Source organism: Littorina saxatilis, linkage group LG3, assembly GCF_037325665.1.
Source record: "Littorina saxatilis isolate snail1 linkage group LG3, US_GU_Lsax_2.0, whole genome shotgun sequence".
Lineage (NCBI taxonomy): Eukaryota > Metazoa > Mollusca > Gastropoda > Littorinimorpha > Littorinidae > Littorina > Littorina saxatilis.
In genome coordinates this window covers 53,355,520-53,368,019 of record NC_090247.1, presented here as the reverse complement: position 1 = coordinate 53,368,019, position 12,500 = coordinate 53,355,520, and the positions used below count along the sequence as shown (strand labels likewise).

The following is a 12,500-nucleotide window of genomic DNA, read 5'->3' as shown; positions in this document are numbered from 1 at the left end:
CTCACTGCAGCGTACTCCGCAAACATGCACCCACAGACACGTATACCAGGAATGCTTATGAGAAATTAAGAATCCTGAATTGTGAACTTATGGAGATGTGCATGCATGCGCATAGGTTTACGGTGAATGCTTCTCAGAAATGAAGAGTTCTGAATTGTGAACATAATTGTGAACTTATGGAGATTTGCATGTATGCGCATAGGTGAATGCTTCTGAGAATTGAAGAATTCTGAATTGTGAACATAATTATGAACTCACGGGGCATTGCATACATTCACACAGGCGTACGGTGAAAGCGTATGAGAAATAAAGAATTCTAAATTTAGAACATAATTATGAACTCACGGGGTAGTGCATGCATGCGTAACGGCGTACGATGAACTGAATTCGTCTGTGAAATGAAGAATCATGAATTGTGAGTATATGGACTGATAGAGTATTGCATACGAGACCATGGTTGGACGGTGATTACTTCTGTAAAATGAGGGGCGGGGATGTAGCTCAGTCGGTAGCGCGCTGGATTTGTATCCAGCTGGCCGCTGTCAGCGTGAGTTCGTCCCCACGTTCGGCGAGAGATTTATTTCTCAGAGTCAACTTTGTGTGCAGACTCTCCTCGGTGTCCGAACACCCCCCGTGTGTACACGCAAGCACAAGACCAAGTGCGCACGAAAAAGATCCTGTAATCCATGTCAGAGTTCGGTGGGTAATAGAAACACGAAAATACCCAGCATGCTTCCTCCGAAAGCGGCGTATGGCTGCCTAAATGGCGGGGTAAAAACGGTCATACACGTAAAAGCCGTGGGAGTTTCAGCCCATGAACGAACAAACAAACTTCTGTGAAATGAAGAATCGTGAAATGTGAGGTCGAGAACCAGTTAAATACTGCTTATTGCTCATAAAGAACTCAAAGAGAGCAGAAAGCGCTTCCTACAAGCATATATACGACGTACGTGAAGAATCATGCAGGAACTGTTGGCGCATCAGGGACTACGACCGCTTGCTTACACACTCGTATGCGGAGGGAATGTCTTGGTATAAACTGATGATGAATCATGAACCGCAAGGTCATGAAGGTACTACAAACTACACAAATTACTACGGTGATTACTGCTGGGAAATGAAGAATCGTAAATCGTTAGCTTGTTGTTGTTGGCTTTCCTCATCAGTTTGTTTGTTTGTTTGTTTGCTTAACGCCAAGCCGACCACGAAGGGCCATATCAGGGCGGTGCTTCTTTGACATTTAACGTGCGCCACACACAAGACAGAAGTCGCAGCACAGGCTTCATGTATCGCCCAGTCACATTATTCTGACACCGGACCAACCAGTCCTAGCACTAACCCCATAATGCCAGACGCCAGGCGGAGCAGCCACTAGATTGCCAATTTTAAAGTCTTAGGTATGAACCGGCCGGGGTTCGAACCCACGACCTCCCGATCACGGGGCGGACGCCTTACCACTAAGCCAACCGTGCCGGTTTTCCTCATCAGTAGATGGCAATGGATGACGGGTCCACATTGTCGATAGATCCAAAAAGATACTAAACTCCTTTATATTTAGGAATGGAGGAGTTTCTGCTTAAAGTACTGAATTTGTGTGTGTGCAAGATTTAGTGACTTTTGGGGACAACAAAGCTTCAGAAAGTTTCAAGCGGAACGCAGAAACCGCGATCACCATGTGTGTTTAAAACGAGAAAACCGGTCTTAGAATACTCAGCACTATGCAATCTGGGCAAGATTACAACGACCATTATAGAGGGCGGATGATGCCATCTTTGCGTCTGTCATCGGAGAGAAATGGGACTTTTCCCTGTGCAATTCACTACAACTGCGGTCAAAGAGTATTTTTTAAATACATGCAACTATAGGTTTATGGAGCACTTTTTCCCAAAAGATGAATAATTGTAGGACAGCTTTGAAATGAAAAAAGGTCAATAGATAAAAAGCTGAAAACATGAATAATAATGAATGAAATACATAAATAATACATTAATATGAAGTCTCCAAAGTTTATCACCAGTGCTGGACTGATCGTGTAACCTCTGCGAACGCCAAAAAGAAGAAGAAGTCTTCTTATATCGCAAATAGACTGCCCCCCCCCTCCCTCTCTCTCTCTAAGTTCCTCTCTCCGCCCTCCACCTTCCCCCTACGTCTTCCTCCCTCTCTCTTTGTCTCTCTGTCTCTCCCCCTCCCTCCTTCTACCAACTACTCTCTCTCCCACGCACCACCCCCTCTCTCTCCGTCTCTCTTCCCCCCTCCCTCCTCCCCAACTATAGTATACTCTCCCTCGCTTTCTCCGTCTCTCGCTCTCCCCCTCCCCTTCCCAACTACTCTCTCTTTCTCTCCCAACCCCTCTCCCTCCCACACACAACCCCCCCCCCCCTCTCTCTCTCTCTCTCTCTCTCTCTCTCTCTCTCTCTCTCTCTCTCTTCATGTGAACCTCCAAAGACTAGCGATATTGAACTTCCAGATGTGAGCAAGAAGATTCCCGCAGAGTTCCGTCAAGAGGTTCGGACGCTCTCACCGCGCGCCTCTCTTCTCGTGTCAGGGTAAATAAGCGACGTTCAGTCCTGCCCATGTTCAAATTGCTCTTGGCTTGCTTTATTAATTTGCTGGGAGGAAAGCGAGCAAAATGATTATCGCAGAGGAGTGGCGGGGGTGGGGTGGGGTGGGGTGGGGTGGGGAACAGGTATGTGGGTGGGTGGGTTTTTTTTTTGTTTTTTGGGGGGGGTTTTGTTTGGAGGGGAGGGTTGTCGATTTGGGCGAGGGGTGTAGGGTTCGGGCTGGGGCGAGGTGTTTTCTGAAAGAAAATGGCTGACTTTTATGAGAAATGATGAAGTTTTTATTGGTTGTGTTAGCGATGAGTCATGTTACTTGTGGTAATAATGATTTGATAATTATGGTTAATTAATTGTAAGCATGAGAGGGGTTGGAAAAAATAGAAGGAGGACTGGGGTGGAGAGAAGGGGGGGGGGGGGGTGAGGGCGGGGGAATTCTGCCAAAGATTGGTGTGTGTTTTTAGAAATGATTAAGCTTTAGTTGGTTAAATGTTAGCAATAACTAATGTTGCTTGTGGCAAAAATGAGTTAATTAATCTGGTTAATTGATAGTAGATTTGAGGGGTAGAAAGAAAAGAGAAAGAGAGAGTACAGTGAGGGGATGAGAAAAGGGCAGAGGGAGGGGTGGGGGGGGGGGGGGAGGAAGAAACGATTTGGTAGGTATATTAAACAAAGATTGTTGTCGTTTTTTGGGTGTGTTTTTGCGCTTTCGAAATAATAATTATTGTACTACTTTGCATGAAGTCTCTCTGTCAGGAACAACGCGAAAGTAAATGAAGGAGAAAGAAAGAGAGACAGAAAGAGACGGAGATGGTGAATGGAAGACAGAGAGAGCAAAAAGAGAGAGAAAAAGAGAGTGAGAGATCGTGTGTGTGTGTGTGTGTGTGTGTGCGCGCGTGTGTGCGCGCGCGCGCGTGTGTGCGCGCGTGTGTGTGTGTGTGTGTGTGCGTGTGTGCGCGCCAGTGCGCGTGTGTGCGCGCGCGTGTGTGCGCGCGCGCGCGCGCGTGTGTGTGTGTGTGTGTGTATGTGTGCATGTTCGTGCGATTGTATATATACGTGCGTGTGTGCTGATAACGGAACAAAATTACACCGGCTGAACACCATTTCCGCAATGAAAAAGCGCCAGGAACACACGATCAGTCAGCAAGATTTTTACGAACTATATTCAAGCGTCGGTTCGACAGAAGAGGGTTTTTAAAGAGGTATGTTAATTTAATGTCATGACTGGGTCAAACCGGCGACACTCATTGGCCCTCTTTTGTCAGAACACTTCCTCTGCGTTCGCCTGAGTTCTTTTGGCAAGTGTGCATTTTTTTTTTTTTTTGCACATAGTTCTTCTATTCCTTTCATGCATTTCTTTCGACTTCTTTTTTCTCCTTCTCTTCCTTTTTACATTTTCTCAAGTTTTGTTATTCTTTTACTCTTCTCTCTTTGCTTATTCTGTCTTTTATTTTTCCCTCCCTTGTTTCTTCTGTGCCTCTTTGCCGTCTTCGTGTGCGTATTCTTCCTCTTCCTGCTCTTCCTTTTTCTTCTCGTCTTCTTTTTCTTATGCCCCATATATCTCTCTCTTCCTCTTCCTGCTCTTCCTTTTTCTTCTCGTCTTCTTTTTCTTATGCCCCATATATATCTCTCTCTCTCTCTCTTCCTTTTTCTTCTCGTTTTCTTTCTCCTATGCCCCATATCTCTCTCTCTCTCTCTCTCTCTCTCTCTCTCTCTCTCTCTCTCTCTCTCTCTCTCTCTCTCTCTCTCTCTCTCTCTCTCTCTCTCTCTTCCTTTTTCTTCTCGTTTTCTTTCTCCTATGCCCCATATATATCTCTCTCTCTTCCTTTTTCTTCACTGCATCTTCTTTCTTTCTTTCTTTCTTTCTTTCTTTATTTGGTGTTTAACGTCGTTTTCAACCACGAAGGTTATATCGCGACGGCTGCATCTTCTCTCTCATTAATTCTTTTTCTTCTCTTCATTTTCCTTTTCTTCCTTTTTCTTCTCTTTCTTTTTCTTCTCTTCCCCTTTCCCTCTTTAGTTCTTTTTCTTATATCGCCCTTTTTCTGTCTCTCGCGTTCTTGGATTTTCTCTCTCCCATGTCTCTGCTGGGCGTCGTTTGTACTTTTTATTTTTAGACAGCCTCAGAATTTTTCTTTGTTTTTCTTTCCTTTTTTCATAGGATAAAACGATTGAAAAATTGCAGATATACCTTTTTCTTTTCATTCTTCTCCATCCTCACCCAATTGTCTTTTGATCATTATTATCTTGATCAAAATAAAATATGTTTTCATTAAAAATCCAAGGCGAAGTGATATGTGATTACGCTTCATTCTGATTTGTGTGATGTGCATTGTTATATCTTATTAGCTCGCTTTAAAGATCATTAGAGCGATGTTCTGTAGAATGTTTCGTTCTGGTTTTAATTAAACTTTCCGTAATCTTCCTTTTTACATTTAGTCAAGTTTTGACTAAATGTTTTAACGTAGAGGGGGGAATCGAGACGAGGGTCGTGGTGTATGTGTGTGTGTGTGTGTCTGTCTGTCTGTGCGTGTGTGTGTGTAGAGCGATTCAGAGTAAACTACTGGACTGATCTTTATGAAATTTTACATAAGAGTTCCTGGGTATGATATCCCCAGAATTGTTTTCATTTTTTCGATAAATGTCTTTTATTACGTCATATCCGGCTTTTTGTAAAAGTTGAGGCGGCACTGTCACACCGCCAATTTTTAATCAAATTGATTGAAATTTTGGCCAAGCAATCTTCGACAAAGGCCGGACTTCGGTATTGCATTTCAGCATGGAGGCTTAAAAAATAATTAATGACTTTGGTCATTAAAAATCTGAAAATTGTAATTAAAATTATTTTTTTATAAAACGATCCAAAATTACTTTTATTTTATTCTTTATCATGTTCTGATTCCAAAAAAATATAAATATGTTATATTCGGATTAAAACCAAGCTCTGAAAATTAAAAATATAAAGATTATGATTAAATTTAAATTTCCGAAATCGTTTTAAAAACTATTTTGTCTTATTCCTTGTTGGTTCCTGATTCCAAAAAAATATAGATATGATATGTTTGGATTAAAAACACGCTCAGAAAGTGAAAACGAAGAGAGGTACAGTAAAGCGTGCTATGAAGCACAGCGCAACCGCTACCGCGCCAAACAGGCTCGTCACTTTCACTGCCTTTTGCACTAGCGGCGGACTACGTTCAGTTTCATTCTGTGAGTTCCACAGCTTGACTAAATGTAGTAATTTCGCCTTACGCGACTTGTTTCTTTTTCTTTTTATTCAGAGTAAAAGCTGTAGGAATCTTGAAAAGATGGACATTAAGCGTGTACTCTTTTTAGCAGTTTGAACAGGCTAAGCTTCTTCTTCTTCTCCTTCTTCTTTATTTTCTCTTTGAGAAAAACCTTTTTTTAAAAACTGTTCCAAGGGGAAAAATGAAAACACAGAAATGCACTCGGACACGCGAGAGGTTTGTAGTCGTCTGATGAGGGTTAAGTTGCCGTAACGCGACCTCCCCAAGGTTATCTGTGTTCAAACAATAAACACTCCCCCACAGCCTGCATGGTCCCCGGCACGGCCCAATTCTTGAGCCTCTGCGGGAAAAAGTGTGAAATGTTTTGAGGTGGTTTTTGTTTTGTTTTTGTTTTTCAAACTGAGTAGGACTGGTTCTGATTTGTGCAACTTTGTGTGTGTTGGCACGGAAGGTTGTATAGTTTCAATGACTGCCTGCAAACAGTCAGCTTTGTGTTGTTATGTATTTGTGACGTCACGCGGTTGTTGTTTTGTTGTTCTGTCTTTTTTTCAAGGTATATATGATGTTTCTTTACGTCAAGTTGCATGTTTATGTCAAAATGCATCCAGTTATATGCCATTGCTTTTCATTCATTGATGGCCGAGTGGTAACGCACTTGCGCTCGGAATCGAGAGGTTGCGTGTTCGACCCTGGGTCGGGCCGCTATTTTCTCCCCCCTTTCCTAACCTAGATGGTGGGTTCAAGTGCTAGTCTTTCGGATGAGACGAAAAACCGAGGTCCCTTCGTGTACACTATATTGGGGTGTGCACGTTAAAGATCCCACGATTGACAAAAGGGTCTTTCCTGGCAAAATTGTATAGGCATGGATAAAAATGTCCATCAAATACCCGTGTTACTTGGAATAAAGGCCGCGAAAGGTGAACATTCGCCTAACAGGCTTGAGGTTTGCTGGTCGATGTGAATGCGTGATATATTGTGTAAAAAATTCCATCTCACACGGCATAAAGCGCTTTGAACTTCGGATAAGGCGCTATATAAATAAAGAGAATAATAAAAAATAAAAAATAGATACTTAGATCTATACTTCAAGGGAGTGGCTGTATGTCTGTCTGTCCGTCTATCTGTCTGCCTGTTCGTCCGTCCGTCCGTCCGTCCGACTGGCTGGCTGGCTGACTGTGTCTGGATGTGTGGCATGTCTGACTGTCTGTCTGTCTGTCATTCTTCGTTCCTTTCTTTAGTTTTCTTTGTCTCAGTTCGGCTGTGTTATTCTGTCGTGTTATTGTTGTTATTATTTTGGTTGTTGTCGTGGCAATGGTAATGATGGTTACTGTTTGCTGCTATTTTTGTTGTACTGGTTCTTCGTCATCACTCTTCTATTCTCCCTCGTCGTCGTCGTCGTCGTCGTCGTCGTCGTCGACGTTACCATATTCTTCTTTCTCTTCTTCTGTGTCGACTTTTGTTTTTATTGTTATTGGTGGGTTTTTTTTTTTTTTTTTACTATTTGGTGTTCGTACGTAACCGCTTGTTTTTTTCATCTGGGTCAAGTTTTTGTATGACTGACGTAAGCCTGTTTGTTTTCTTGTGTTTCAGACGGTTCACAGTCCGCAGTACTACTCAGATAAACTGAACCCTTTGGGCGACATGTCTGCAGGATACGGCGCTAACAACGGTAAGAATCGATCCTAGATTTTCAAAACTTAAAATAATAAAAATGACAATACAAAATGCACATTACATGTCTCAGAAGGTGCACAAGAAAACAGAGTTAGCAAAAGAGGAGCCAGCGCCCGCGGAGCAGTAAAAAGTTGTCGCTGACACAAGCGGGCTTCAGTACGCGACAAGCAGACAGTTAGTGCTCGACTGGGGAGCTTTTCTGATACATTATCGTCTACCCCTGTCGCTACCACCCAGGGCTTATGGCACCGCTACAGGGAACAACTCAGCATGGTTGAAAGAGTCGTTACTGTAGACTAGAAGAAGAAGAAGAGAGAACCATAAGCCAGTGAAGCAAAGTGCGTCCGCCCCGTGATCGGGAGGTCGTGGGTTCGAACCCCGGCCGGGTCATACCTAAGACTTTATAAAAATTGGCAATCTAGTGGCTGCTCCGCCTGGCGTCTGGCATTATGGGGTTAGTGCTAGGACTGGTTGGTCCGGTGTCAGAATAATGTGACTGGGTGAGACATGAAGCCTGTGCTGCGACTTCTGTCTTGTGTGTGGCGCACGTTATATGTCAAAGCAGCACCGCCCTGATATGGCCCTTCGTGGTCGGCTGGGCGTTAAGCAAACAAACAAACAAACAAACAAAAAGACAAAGTCTACAAAATTGCCCCTTTCAACGGATATTTGTCTGACCGGTAGAAAGTGACACAATCAGAGGTACTTAAAGGGCATCTGGGGTGGGCTGCAGGTACGTACGTGCATGCGTGTGTGAACAAGGTTTTTGAGCGAGAGGGGAAGGGAGAGAGGGGGAAGGGAGAGAGGGGGAAGGGAGAGAGGGGGAAGGGAGAGAGGGGGAGGAAAAGAGGTAGTGGAGATGGAGAGGAGAGAGGGGAAGAGAGGGATCGACACCCGCATCGGTAGATATAGCATAGCAAGCGAAATACGCAAGGTGGCAAAACAAAACAATCTGTTCAGAGTAAAGAATGGGTTTGACTTTCTTTGCGTATGTCAAAGTTGCAAAGGTTTGCCTATTGTGATTTTTGTCGATTTTTCATTCGGCCCTTCCGTTTTTGTCTGGTCGATTTTGATGGTACTCTTAATTGAGCGGCGGTCCAGTGATTCCTGTAAAAGAAATATGTAATCCAAAAGGTGATCCTGAAGGTTAAGTGAACGGCCTTAACTGGCATATCAAGTTTTAATGAAATGTCACGGGAATTAATGCTTTAATTTGGGTTTGAAATTTGTTGCAATAATGTTTTGGCCAAGTTTATATAGAGACAGAGTCGTCATTGCATTTCTTTCTTATTTTGCATTTCAGTTATGGAAATTATAACATTCAAGGCATATAGAAAGGGCGTGCGTATAAAGTAAACAAATATAACTGGAACGAAAGGTATTCTAACCACACAAAAAATGTTTATTTTGTCGTTTGTGGTCTTCCGGTTAGCTCGTTTAGTATTTCGGGTTTTCATTCTCATTTTTTACTTTCACCAATGTATTTTGCACCTCAGAATCAACGTGTATTTGGTATCTTGTTTGCACACCCCTATGCCGTCCCAGTATAACAATACACTTTACATACATAGCTTAGTTTAGACAATACTCACCAAGGTAATGATTAAATCATAATTTTTTCCTGCATTGGAAAAGGTATATAAAACACACCCTGATACATGAAGGTTAGCAAACTTGAAGCTTTTTAATTTCTTCTTCTTCTTCTGCGTTCATGGGCTGAAACTCCCACGTACACTCGTGTTTTTGCACAGGTGGATATTTTACGTACATGACCGTTTTTACCCCGCCATTTAGGCAACCATACGCCGCTTTCGAAGGAGAAGCTTTTTAATTAACGGACGTGTATTCCGTAAAACAATTTAAGCAGACTCTCTGAGAGATGACATATAGAAATGGTATGATTTATTTTACAGACAAAATATCATCATTTTTATTTGCTTAGTAAATTGTTTTTACTTGTTGACTTCAAATTATCTCGGTTTTTTCTACGCTGGATCGACCGACCCGGCAATCTTCAAACTAGTTTTTTTCTCTCTCTGCCTGTTTCCTGTTTATGATGGATAGCGTTGCTCCGTGTGACTTTAATAGTGCATAGCGTACGGAACTATACAGCCATTTTTATTTTTGTTACTTCTTTATTCTTTTCCCTTCTAAATATTTTTTTGTTGTTTCTCATGTGTGTGTGTGTGTGTGTTTTTTTTAAAGTTTTCTGTATTCTTCGTCTGTTTATTTTTAAACCTTTTTTGCTTTTCTTCCCCGTTTGTTCCTTCGTTCGTTCGTGTGTTTGTTAATCCTTCCTTCCTTCCTTCCTTTTCCTTCACATAATCCCTCCTTCTTCCTTCACAGAATCCTTCCTTCCTTCACAGAATCCTTCCTTCTTTCCTTCACATAATCCTTCCTTCCTTCCTTCACAGAATCCTTCCTTCCTTCCTTCCTTCACAGAATCCTTCCTTCCTTCACAGAATCCTTCCTTCCTTCTTTCCTTTACAGAATCCTTCCTTCCTTCCTTCCTTTCTTCACAGAATCCTTCCTTCCTTCCTTCCTTCCATTCTTCCTTCCTTCACAGAATCCTTCCTTCCTTCCTTCACAGAATCATTCCTTCATTCCTTCATTTCTTCTTTAAATGTTTAAAAGGAGCGTTTTTGACCACACAACGTTAAGCCATTACAATATGCATCTAGACCACCATTTTATTTGTTTAAACTATTAACTGCTTGCATTTAATAATTAATATTAATTGTTGGGCCACTTGAGAATCACGCCTCTGTTTTAACAAATGCATGTACCTTGTATATTATGCATAACCCCGAATCAAAAATTCTTCAGAAACCACTGAATTACCTGTGTGAAGTTCTTTCAGCATTTTTTACTTTTTTAAAATGAAGAGCTGGAATGCAGTTTCTGCCACAATTTTATAGGAAGACTACATTTTTGCCCCCAGATAAAGCGATGTAAGCATAGTATTTAACCCTTCAACCGTTGATATCGCAGGCTACAACCATCTCGATTTGATCTCGTCAGGGCGAGAAACTGCGAGACGTGACGCAGACGACATTTAGCATTGATTGCGTAATTAGCGATAAGGGGTTTGTGCCATGTTTATAAACTCGTCGCAATCTCGCGACTTTATCGGGCGTGGTTAGCTTCTGCGGCTGACACAAAAATGGCTGCGGAGCGCAGAAGTGAAATAAACTGCAAATATTGTGCCTCCTAAACACGATATGGAAGCCACAAACGTACATCTCGAGCCGTACGGGAATTTCTCCGTTTCGGAGCCCAGAAAAGCCACCCACCAAGACATTTGATTCATGAGTTAAGAGGAGGGAAGTCTTTTTTCGGCTTACTGTCAATTTGGGCTTATTTCCAATTTCGTGAGTAATGCTTTGACACGCTAATTGCAATTTGTTTCTCGTGACGCCTTTGACGTTTCATTTTATTCTGCGTTCCTCTTTAGAAGAGAAGAGATTCCTTTGGTTTTGGGGGTATAGTTTCTTGTGTCTGCCGCCTCGCCTTTTTTTTTTTTTTTTTTTTTTTTTTTTTTTTTTAGATATATAGCGTGTACTGTCTTATTTTTTCTCTCTTTCTGTCTGTGTCTGTGTCTGTCTCTCTGTCTCTGCATGTCTTTCTGTCTGTCTGTTGGTCTCTGTCTCTTTGTCTCTGTCTGACACGACTAAACAGGTGAACGAGGGAGGAGGGGACCTTTGTCTCCCAATGTATGTGTGTGTGTGTGTGTGTGTGTGTGTGTGTGTGTGTGTGTGTGTGCGTGCGTGCGTGTGTGTGTGTGTGTGTGTGTGTGTGTGTGTGTGTGTGTGTGTGTGTGTGCGTGATAAGCATTTTTTTTTAAACTTCCATGCACTTTTTCATGAAAATTAATGCATACATATTTTAGGCCATTCGCTTGTGTCATTTTCCTACGGTGGGATTTTGATTTTGTTTTTTATTGTTTGATTTTCTAATTCTTTTTTCTTTACAGCACTGTTTGATGACATCATTATTACGTTTCAAAAGTCTGCTAATTTCTTCTTTTTTTTTTTTTTTTTTTTGGAATTTGAATCACAAGAGTGATATGGTTGTCTTCCTTCCGTCTCGTGTTCTATTTATTTTTACTTTTTGCTCGCGCACTCATGAGTGCATGCGTGTGTTCGTGAGTGTGTGCGTGTGTGTATGCGTGCATGTGTGTAGTTGTTGTTGTTGTTGTTGTGTATATATGTGTCCTTACGTGTGAGTTGTTATTACGGTGAGCCGTACTGATCGGCAGAAACAAAAGGCCTTATTCTTTGAGGCCCAATTTTTGTAAGGCGTTGTTTTTCAAAAGCCTCAACAAAAAGAAGGCTTTCTTTTATTAAGGCCTTAAACAAAATTAGCCCGTATCTCTTTACGCCCTCTTTTTTTATGACCAAACGGATTTAAGGCATTATTTTGAAAATAAAGCCTTATTTTGTATGGCCTTATTTTATGGGATTTTTGACCCTTTTTGCCAAGCATACGTTTGACTTTCCGTTGCACACACGATGGCAACAGTTTCAAGTAACCGCTTCGCCTGTTTGCGATTAATATGACTTTAGCTGTAGGGTAACTCAGGTAATAGAAAAAAAGAAAAATATATTTGCTCACCAAATGAGAAAAAAAGGGGTAGAAAGAGTAATATGATGCATGGTTGAGATGGGAGAAGGTGGGGTGGAGAGGAAGGGAGGATGCATGGGTTTTTTCGGAGATTGTGCATGGTGAAAAGGAAAAGTGAATCGGATAAGGATGGGAGTGATAAGTTTAGTGCAAGAGTGTAAGCTAAAGTTGTATCCATGCACGATATTTCGCGGAAAGAATATTCGTTTTTGGTTAAATCTTGATTTAAACAATACCATTCTAGTGTTACTGGTTGGTCCGGTGTCAGAATAATGTGACTGGGTGAGACATGAAGCCTGTGCTGCGACTTCTGTCTTGTGTGTGGCGCACGTTATATGTCAAAGCAGCACCGCCCTGATATGGCCCTTCGTGGTCGGCTGGGCGTTAAACAAACAAACAA

At 42.0% G+C, this 12,500-nt stretch overlaps 1 protein-coding gene across 1 annotated transcript in view; it reads left to right on the top strand.

Annotated features, from left to right (window-relative positions):
- The window catches only part of LOC138962645 (myogenic-determination protein-like), a 42,409-nt gene that overhangs the window by 14,210 nt on the left and 15,699 nt on the right, over positions 1-12,500 (top strand). Inside the window, exon 3 of the mRNA XM_070334545.1 lies at positions 7,394-7,472. Within this exon, the coding sequence (XP_070190646.1) occupies positions 7,394-7,472 (79 nt within the window). The remainder of the gene's footprint in view (positions 1-7,393; positions 7,473-12,500) is intronic.